The sequence below is a fragment of the Porites lutea genome, chromosome 7 (genome assembly GCF_958299795.1).
Source record: "Porites lutea chromosome 7, jaPorLute2.1, whole genome shotgun sequence".
Lineage (NCBI taxonomy): Eukaryota > Metazoa > Cnidaria > Anthozoa > Scleractinia > Poritidae > Porites > Porites lutea.
In genome coordinates this window covers 3,764,510-3,775,117 of record NC_133207.1, presented here as the reverse complement: position 1 = coordinate 3,775,117, position 10,608 = coordinate 3,764,510, and the positions used below count along the sequence as shown (strand labels likewise).

At 38.5% G+C, this 10,608-nt stretch overlaps 3 protein-coding genes across 3 annotated transcripts in view; 1 reads left to right on the top strand and 2 right to left on the bottom strand.

Annotated features, from left to right (window-relative positions):
* LOC140943517 (adenosine receptor A2a-like) overlaps nt 1-875 on the bottom strand; it is a 954-nt gene extending 79 nt beyond the window's left edge. The window contains exon 1 of the mRNA XM_073392607.1: nt 1-875. This exon is cut by the window's left edge and continues 79 nt beyond it. Within this exon, the coding sequence (XP_073248708.1) occupies nt 1-875 (875 nt within the window).
* A 2,237-nt stretch (nt 876-3,112) lies between these two features.
* On the bottom strand, nt 3,113-7,695 carry LOC140942859 (mediator of RNA polymerase II transcription subunit 6-like). Its single transcript, XM_073391872.1, has 7 exons — nt 7,467-7,695; nt 7,278-7,369; nt 6,075-6,157; nt 5,804-5,843; nt 5,593-5,670; nt 4,584-4,739; nt 3,113-4,089 (listed from the first exon to the last, which is right to left on the bottom strand). Exons 1-7 carry the CDS (start codon nt 7,643-7,645, stop codon nt 3,869-3,871), a joined length of 849 nt encoding a protein of 282 aa, XP_073247973.1. The 5' UTR covers nt 7,646-7,695; the 3' UTR covers nt 3,113-3,868.
* A 52-nt stretch (nt 7,696-7,747) lies between these two features.
* LOC140944201 (uncharacterized) overlaps nt 7,748-10,608 on the top strand; it is a 59,662-nt gene continuing 56,801 nt past the window's right edge. Inside the window, exons 1-2 of the mRNA XM_073393333.1 lie at nt 7,748-7,872; nt 9,729-10,056. Of these exons, the coding sequence (XP_073249434.1) occupies nt 9,742-10,056 (315 nt within the window). The 5' untranslated portion in view covers nt 7,748-7,872; nt 9,729-9,741. The remainder of the gene's footprint in view (nt 7,873-9,728; nt 10,057-10,608) is intronic.

Genomic DNA, 10,608 nt, shown 5'->3' with positions numbered 1-10,608 from the left:
ATCTTCCAGCAGTATAATATCGGGTTTAATGTTGAGTTTAGATAGACTAAAGTCCCTGCATACACTCTAGCAATAGCAATAAATGGAGGCAATCCTTGAATTGTCAAAGCCTCCACTATGACTATTGGCAGATAACAAATAACTAATACCAACTGCACCCATAGTGCACTAGATACTGCCTTTCTGTAGCGCGCCATGTTGAATAGATTTGCTTCGTGTGACTGTCCAAGGTGAAATTGATTCTGCACGTGAATTTGTTGATGACGGAGAGCATGGAAAATTTTCCCAAAAGAAGCAGTCGATAAGACTAGGCACAGTGATGTCAGTATAGAGCCGTACCATGTGGTTACTTGGGAATTCCAGAAGTGCATTGTAGTACAGACAACGGGCACAATCCATAACGCAGTTACAATTAGATAGGTCTTCTTCAAAGTTACCAATTGTCTGTATCTGAGCCTCAACAACAGCGCTAGAAGCCTGTCCAAGCTGATGGCCGTCACTGTCGACAAAGTCACCCCACACAAAATATGTCCTGAGATATAACTTGCAAAGAATGCATGGCGACAAATGCTCCATCGTCCGGTTACAACTGCGATCAAGTAAATGACACCCACTGGTGCCACAATGACACCAACACAGAGATCGGTTGCGGCTAGGTTACGATACAAGAGTTTAGAAGGTGAATGAAGAGATGTCACTTTCTTTAGGGCTAGTAGGATCAGAGTATTGCCGAGAAACGCGGTGATAGACAGGATTGTGTTCAACACTAATAGAAAAATCAACTGGTTTTGTATTCCTCTGGTTAATTCTACGAAGCAAAATATTTCCTCGTATTTTTCTTGTTCTCCATCGGCGGTGAGATGGCTCGCCGTCATCTTTTTGCATTAACACTTAAGTGACAGGTGTAGAAGGCCTAATGTAATAAACGGTCCTAAATGTAATAAAGTCCTAAATGTAATAACATTTTGTCCTAAATGTAATAAAGTCCTAGATGTAATAACAATTTGCCGTAAATGTAATAAACTCTTAAGCTGCCAATTACAGTAATTACTCGAATAAGCCCCGCCCTCAAATAAGCGCCGCATTTAGGGGGTGGGGGGGAAGAGTTAATTAGCGCCGCGGTGCTTATTCGAGTAAATACGGTACTAAGCGGTATTGCTATGCAATATGGTATTACGCTCTCAAATAAGCGCCCCATTTTTGGAGAAAAAAGTTTATAAGTAATAGTATTTTTCCAAAAGAGCAATATTTAAGTAATAGAAAACTTTTTTCCTGTGTTTGAATAGCCTGATATAAACACTCGAGGGGTTGGGAGAATTGGAGACAGTTATGCAAACCCTCGACGTCGTCTCAGGTTTGCATAACTGTCAAGATCGAATAAAGAATAAAGTCCTAAATGTAATAACATTTTGCAAAACGGGGTAATATAAGTATTTTCAAAAAAATATTGTCTACCTCGCCACTAAAGCGGGCCCAGCGACCTCTTTACATTTAGAATGTGTAATCAACCGTTGTTCGAGTCCGTTGTCAATTTTCAGCAGCTGGTTTAACAAGACTACAATACAGTAATAATCATCCCTTGTCCGGCCTGTTCCTTATCCGGAAGAAAAAAGCTTTTTTGCGCAACTAGTTCCCCTATTTCTTCCGCTTCCTGCTCTTTTAGAATTCCCACCTCCCTCCCTTTCCACTCATGCGTCCCGCCCGTATCCCCTCTCCCCTATTTCCCACGGGCTTCCGTCCCCCTGTCCTCCCCGACTAGTAGTGATAACCGGACAAATGACCACCTGTTTAACTATATACTGCCTTTTTAGTTTGCGAATGATTATTTATTTTAAAACGCATAGGTCTTATAATGGGTCAGGCAATTAACCAGTTTCAGCCTTACGTATGTTCATGCAGTATTCATGCAGTAAAACTCACTAAAAACTATTCGTGTACCTCGCGATCTTCTTTTTATAAACTTGGAGAGATTTTTGCAAGAAATTAGTTCGGTGGAGCCTTTCCTTTTGATTTTAATTTTACATGTTAAATAGGCGGTAGCTGTTAACAAGCAGAATTATATTCGCTTTTATCTTAATTTTAGTGTTCCTTTCTATAATTGCGTGCGTCGTTGTGAGTAGTCTAAACTTCAGTTAAATCGACAGACCCAATAGTTAAACTTACTACCCTAGCATATTTTGTCACCAAAAAATATTCACGCCTCGAAACAAACACATGGACTTTGAACATTCAAACGGCTGTTAATGTTACCCCAAACAATTTTTAAATTTTATTGTTAAAACCACAAAAGGATCAACATGACACCACAATACAGAAGGTTTTAAATTTGAACTAAGGTGGTAATGACTTCAAATCGTAACTGTCTTAGACGGGAAGTTTCAAATTATAGACACATGCATTCTAAAGTCAATAACGTTTCTAGCTTGCACCTGTGCCTGCTTGGTTCAAGAAAGTAAATTTCGTAATTGGAATAATTTTATTGGATAAGGCGGAGTATGATCTGGAGAATTATGCAGATCGGGGAGAATGTTATCGACCAAAGCAAAATTTGTGACAATTTCTGCCATTTTCTTCAGCTTAGCCTCCGTCGCAGAGGTAATTTTACCTCGATTATATAATAACGTCTGCGAAGCAGCGTCAAGATCCTTGTTCTCAGTGGACCACCTACGGACTCAATAAATTACCGGAAGTGCGTTTCGAATTTCCTGTCATCTTGATCGACCAATCGACAATAGCTTTATTACCGACCAATCATGGCGCGTACTCAAATCCTGGCACACAGGCGGGGCGGCCAGAGCAAGGATTACTGGGAAATGTTGTTCTGTTGTTCTTGAAATATTAGATTAGTTTTCCCCTGGTAAATTATTATTTGTCGCCCGCATTGCATTTTAGGTCGTAATTCGGCGGACGCTGTTATCGTTTTAGAGTTATGCCTCAAATAAGCCAGCCTTAAAGTTTATAACAGAGACAGCCGTGTTTCATCGAAAAGTTTCAAGGGCGATTAATAAAACACCTGCTTCAAGTGTTTTTAACAGCTTTATCAAAACGCCCTCCATGGTATTTCTCATTTGCTCTTATTGGTCGATGCATTGTGATTTGAAAGCCTGCAAGCCTGCATTTTAAGGCAAAAAAAGAAAAGAAAAAAGAATCAGTTCTACCAAAAGTGAGCGCATTTAAGTAAGACGGTAAACAGGGTGAAAGGAAAGAAAACCAGGAGCGATTTGGGGCCGGTGGAAATTCTTGCGTGGCTTATGCTTCGCTAAACACTCGCACGTTTAACATCTCGCACTTGAACAGAGTTTGCACGCAGACTCAGTCAATGTCAATGGGCCCAGTTAGGGACTTTAATTCTTCATTACCAAACTTATTCCTTAGATAGTATAATGTCTATTTTTGGTATAAGAATGCTAACGTGACGTTCTTTTAATATGAATAGTAAATTTAAACTTCGTTAAAGAACTTAAATAAATTGTCTCCTAAATTGTAAGATAAATTGTCTCTATTCTTCTAGACGAAGAAAGTCTACATGGTAACCTTTTCTTGGGAGTTGAGAGCTCATGAAGCTGTACAAAGATAACTACTGTATATTGCTACTTTTCAGACTTTCGTTTCGTTAGGCCAGATGTCTTGAGAGTGACTTGGAAGGACACCATTGTCAGAGATACCGCAATCAATGCTGTGAGTTTGTTGGTTACTCCATAGACATCCCACAATGCAATTCAGTCAGCTACGGCTTAGCTGAGATAACAGTCCTGCTGATCTATAGACAAAATTTACAAACTCATTTTTTGATGCAGCAAGTTCTTCAAGGCCACCAACCGATGTCTATAGTACCATTACTACCATTTCAGTAGCAAACAATCCGTGGTTAAATTTTCTTCTTTTTCCCTGGAGGTTGTTTCGTGACTGGATCCCCACTTGCTGATCTTTTCATTGACTGGTTCGAGTTAAATGGACCACGTGACGAACTAGTACCCAACGTTGTACCATTGGGGACTGGTTCAACAGCTGATCCCGCTTCAGAAATGACTCCATCTTTAGAATCAGCTTCTTCAGTCTCATTCTTTTCATCACTTTTCTTGGACTGACCTAACAAATTGTCAAAAAAGTCATGATTGCAATTATCAAAGTGCATTTCTCCACACTACGTGCACTGTATTGTCAACTCAAGTACAATATTTTGTAGGCAGTCCATTTTGGGAAAATTTAAGAGAGAGTTTAAGAGACAACCATCATAATTGTCAGAGTGTTTGATACTCTCTTTCAACTGCATAAAATCAACTTTTTCAAAATGTGGCCAAAAGATAGGAGTGTAGCAGGGCATTCAAAGCGATTTGTAACATCAATTTTTCCAAGACTTTATGATGTAAATTATTTCTTTTTTCCCCTAAATTATCATTTTTTTATTTTGTTTCTGAAAATATTATTTTTTCAGACCCACCAACTTTCTCAAATGCCACAGATCTCACCGATTCTTTTTTATTCTTTCAAAAAAGTTGCTGTTGCTTATTTACTCCAAACTGACATCAAAATCGTATGATTACCTATGTTAAATTTGAGCAAAATACTGATCAAATACTTACCAGGTAATGCCTGGCCCTGTTGAAGAAACTGTGGTGGAAATTTTTTTGATAGTTCACCAAGGAGGATATGAACACCCTCTCTCTGGAAAAGTGAGCTGGGTTCTGAGTTAGGATCCTTCACTGATTTTGTTTTTTCACTCTTGTTGTTTTTAGCACCTTCATTATAGGAAAATAACCACAAATACTGGTTTAATGTGGTAGAATAGGGAAAGGAGAAATACATTTATTGCACGTCTTTCTCATTATAATCACTAACTTCATCCAGTGCTCCAAGCCTTGACCATTTTGCTCACCAAGGCAGGAAGAAATAAAAAATTGGTGTCTAAAATTGCTGCGGAAGTTGCCACTTTGGCAATCTGTGTTCAGTACATGGTAGTTATGTGCTAAGCCATGTTGTTTTACATTTGTAATAAGTTCCTGTTTACCATCTTTCTTAAGTCTGAGTGAGACCACATGTGAGGCCCTTGCATGAAATATTATTAATGCTCCATTTTCTATTTATTTCGCCTCTGTCACCCTGGCTGTTCTGGTATCAATCCTGCATATTAAGGTACATAACTTTTAAAATGGTTGATGAGGAGAGAAAGCATTATCTCAGTGATTCAATGCTCCTTTCCACTGATTGAAACCCAGCTGGTCATAATTATGTTCATAAAGAAGCACAGGAGGTCATTATTTTCTGTACAATGTCAGTGACCTGCCCACCCATCTACCAAAAATAATAACTTGCTCTAAACAATGGAAAGATGCATTAATATTGTATAATAATGAAACTTTGATAGAATGATTTTAGTTAACCCGTGAAATAGGAGGTAGAATACTACGTACTATTAAGCACTAACGCCATTCTCTTCTTTTGTTTACAATTAGCTATTTTGCAGTAGATGTTAGTAACTGTTTCACAGGTCAGTAAAATCAATCTATAAGATAGCAAGACAAGCCGATCAAAGCATTACCAAAATAAACATCAATCTCAGCAGTAAGTAGAAATTTCTTTTCATTAACTAACCATTAGATTGCTTCTGTTGTTTGTCTTTAAATTGCCACCAATATCCCTTGGATGGATGATATCTAGAGTAGGATGATGCTGTATAAGAGAACAAAAAAAGGGTCAGAACGATTCAATAAATGAAAGTGTGCAATGAGCATATTCTTAAAAAAATGTATTTCAGAAGCTTCAAGAATTTTGTAGAATATGAGACCGATTAATTTCAACACACCTTCATCAAAAGCTGCTTGTATGTGATGCAGGGCAGAATGCTGTGGACACAGAAGAAGCAAAATCTCTTTGAAAAAATCCCCAGCACCAAACTTTAACAAAACAAAAACATTAAGTCTTCACCATCAACAAAAATATAAACTAAGAGTAAACATAGAGGCATAGAGGCATAGTTAGTAGAAGAGACTGGTTACAACTGGTTATTGGGCAGGGTAAAGTCTGATGGGTTTCACCACCATTCCACTCTATTAACTATGCTTGATGTTATTTACCAATCTTGAATTGATGACAGAGCACAGATCAGGGGCCTGATACACCACTCCTGCTAACACGTAATAATCTGCAATAGGTGTGACTAAATGCAAAAGAAATGAGTGCATAAACTGATCAGCATCAAAATTCTCCTGGAAAGTGTTTAGTGAGTGTACATAAAATGTACATGAAATAGGCCATTTCCAAGTTTCCCTGTGCCTCCGTATCAAAACAAGGTTAAGTGCTCGGCCTTTGATATGGAAATGATTTTTCATTTTCATGCAAATAAAACTCATTTTCACAAGAAAGACTGTGCACTTGGCCTCAGTTTAAAAGTGAGGGTTTTGGGAACTTGGAAGTGGCCTATTGTAATAGACATGCGGGCTGTCACTACTGTGGATTATATAAAATAATTGGCACCCTATTTCCACCTTTATTAAATGAGAATGGATCCTTTTGTTATCACATGCTTTGGGATGTTCCATTTTGTATCCACACCACCCATAGAAATGGCTGGAATCCGCACCTTCAAATTTCTGTCAGCATCTTTAAAACCTTTGTCCAAAGGGTCCAAATTCTGTTTGCTTCCTTGACGAAGTAATCTGAACACCCCTATATAGACCTTTTCACTTTTTTTTTTCAACTTTTGACATGGACAAGTTAGGGGGAATCTGTCAACACCACTGAAAAGAGCACATTAAGATTAATAATATTGCCTAGTTTGAAAAAGATTTGTTGAAAACTAACAAAGATATAGATCCTCAAAGTCGCAACATTTTACAGACGTTTGTATAGTGGGAGGCATAAACTTGCCCTTCACCATACAAATGTCATACCACTTTCACATTTGGCAATGTTATTATTATTAGGGTGCTCTTACCAGTGGTGTTGACAGATTTTCCCTGACTTGTAAATGTCAGAAGTTGAAAAAACCATTAAAAAGTCTATTCAAAAACCTGCCATCCTTTGGGGAGTTGCGGATAAATAATGGAAGGTTCCTATATACTCTATTCGATGTTGCCATCCATATTAAGTAGCTGGGTATTCTTAAATTCTTCTGACGTGGAGCTGGTGTGACACATGGAGAGAATAATTGGACATTTTCCTCCTTGTTCTGGCAGATTAAGCTAGATCGTAGGTGAAGACTAGCCCACTGTTTTGAAGCACCCCAAACTAAACTGTACAATGTCCAATGTAAGCTTTCATAATTGCATTTATCTGACCTTGCGTTGGAGAGATTCTGTGCTGCTTTCGAATGACATAGAGAATTGGATCCTGTACATGAAGGACTTCATACTCAATACCTGTCATGGTCCTTAAGAAAAACAGTTTTATCGTCAAATCTAGTAGAAAACTAATTTAAATAAGTCTTAAATCTTATAGTTGACAGTTTTACATAGACTTAAGCTTACTGTAACGTAGACGGATCTAGCCTTTGCATTTTCACAACTTCATTGTTACAAGTGCGATCATAGAACGGGTTAGTTCTTTGTGAAAAGTATTCGAGAACATTTCCGGGATTAAGAGCCGGAATCCAGGCACTGTCATGCCACGAAACTCCCAACTGACTTTCAGACGGCTCAGCCGCCATTTTGTTATTTTGCCGGTTTTTACTTCATGGTGAAAAGCCACAAGTGCACCGGTCATAGGAATCATATATGACGTACTTACCCCACTGATACTAAAACCGCAGGCCACAACAAAATGGCGGCAAGATTCAATAATAACAAGCACGACAAGAACGGTTTCTTGATGTTTTCATGATTGTGATTTTTTCTTGGTCGTTTGTTTATGTTCTGTTAACAGTTGACTGATCAGGTAAGCTTTTCACTCAGCTGGATACGTTACTTATGCATGCAGTTTACTGGTACTCTAACACTACAGCAGTTTGTGTACAGTCGAACCTTCACTGTTAAAAAAGTACGGTCACCTCTCTACAACAGCCACTTTATTTTGTCCCCACGTACAGTAAAGTCCATAGTTTGATTCTTATTTAAAGCTCTATACAACGGCCACCTCTCCATAAGGGCAAGGGACACTAAAGCGTGTTCCCAACTGCGAAAATAACTTCTCGACAAAGGCCAGTTTTTTCAGCGACTGATGGAAAAGTTAAGAATGGTCATGAAATTTGCTCCTTATGGCGCTTTGATGATCAAAGTCACGGCAATTGCATTTTGATTTTGTTTCCTTTATATACTGCTGCAGCCCGGGGGGGGGGGGGGTACTCCCTAAAAGGGCTTAATGGGGACGTGCGGCCAGCCAGGGTATCTTTTTCGGGATTTTTGTCTTCAACAGGGTATCGATTTTATCATTTTTTGTCTTAATCTTGGTATCGATTTTATCAATTTTTGTCGTTATCAGGGTATCGATTTTATCTATTTTTGTCTTAAACAGGGTATCTTGTCTTGGACGATAAACAGCCTGCATGACTCTGTTGATCAAGCTGTAAATAGTTTTGAGATTGCGAATGGATTAAATAACAAAGAGTTTCGATATTTATTATTGTCTTACACAGGGTATGGTTTCGGGTTAAGTATCTTAAACAGGGTATCAAAAATCAGAATTCTGTGTTAAACAGGGTAGGAAAATCAGCGATTTTTGTCTTAAACAGGGTCAGGGTATGAGGGGCCGGGCCACACCTCCCCACCCAAGGATGTATCGAGTACCCCCCCCCCGGGTGCTGCAGTAAGCGTTAATTGTCTACGCTGTACATTACTTATAGCGAATGTTGTGAACCTTTCTCGTTTTGACAGGTTAACATTTTGTTTCAAAACATAATTCAAGCATAATTGTATAATTTTACCTTTATTTATTATTTATGATTGGATTATTACCATTATGGGTGACAGTAAGCTTGAATTTAGCACAATAACTTAATGTGCTCCCTAAAAAAATTGTCAGATTGCACCCCTATACCTCCCCATAACGGCCACCTTACCACAACGGCCTTTTTTTTCTGTCCACTAGGTGGCTGTTGTGGATACGTTCGACTGTACTTTGAAAAATAAATACAATAAGCTTAAGCTTTATAATAAAAAATCAATGAAAAAATAAGCAAATACATAATGAACTTTACTAGAACATGAGTAGTAGTATGAGATACAAACTCCCAAAACAATTTCCATTGATTCAAGTAATCAATAAATTTTGCTTAAGGAAGAGTTCATTATCTATTTGGCGGGGAAACTGGCAAATGGAAAAAGTCAAGGTCAAAAACATATGCCTACCAACTCTTACACATTATGTGTGAGTCTCATGCCTGCCGACATACATCAATCCCATACATGAAGGACAAATGCCTGACTCACAAATGCAGATGGATTGTTCTTTAACACATTGATTAACAACAAAAATTCAATCCAATTTCCTTGAATAAAATATTCCAAAAAGATGCTCAATTTTGACTTTGTATCCTAAATGTATAGATCTCAAAACCCTAAAATTTTTGCCTTTTTAGTAGCTTTTATAGACAAGACAAAAATTTCATGCATTTCACTCAGAAAAAGGTGGCAGGTATAAAAATGTCCTGTACCCCTCTTGACAGTATAGCACAACCTGGAAAACAAAGGAAATGAAAACCTGTCAGTTTTGTTGGGATCAAGATTGACAATAATTTGTATTACTAATTGTAAACTGATTATTTTCGCTTTTATACCCACAAACACATCAAAAAGCAGGCCAGTTGAGATGTGTGCAACAAAGGCAACAACAAGAGCCTACTGTATCAAAGTCTTACTCCTTGCTCTATTTTTGGATGCCTTGTCGTCTTTAATGGCACATGACTGTCACCGTAATTTGGAGCCAATATGGCAGGCAGATGTAGGATCCTCTCCGGTTGTATCAAGCCCTTTGGTGGCAGATTTGAATGGCGATAATGTGAATGATGTGTTAGTTACTTCCTTCAATGGCCAAGTCTCAGTGGTTGATGGTCGGTCAGGGCAGGAACTTCCTGGGTGGCCTGTGAATCTTCCAGGAAAATTGTTATTTGCAGCACCGTTACTGGTACGTAAACAATAGGGAATAATGTACTATTGACACTTTGTAAAATTCTTTGTTTGTCAAATTTTTGTCATGGTTTGTCATGGTTTGTCTCACCATGATCTTGATCATTATGTGATGACTACCAAAATACTGCTACTTATGCTTCCATGCATAAAGATGGATAGAAGCCTGCTAACCATAACCTGCAACCTTTTGAGATTTAGTCAGTTGCATCAGTTTACCTGATCTGGTGTGATCCAGGTTTTGTAGCCACCTGGTAGACGCTTCTTCACCAATGTCAGTTGTGCCTCCCTACCTCACCATAAAGTAATCTAGTCTTTCTGCAATCAGGCTTACTTGTGTGAGTTTGGGGGAAATCTTGATCAGGTGTTGCACGAGGAAATGTGAACATTTTTCCTCACTCTAGTGGCTTTCCTGCCATAATTTTCCCTGAACTCGCACCAGCGACCCTGCTCACAAGCTAGTTATCTCTCTCCTAGTTCAAAAGCTGTGCACCCCTGTCATTAAATCAAAGTTTGGTACTTTAGGCATGAAGTGCCTAAACTATTTTTA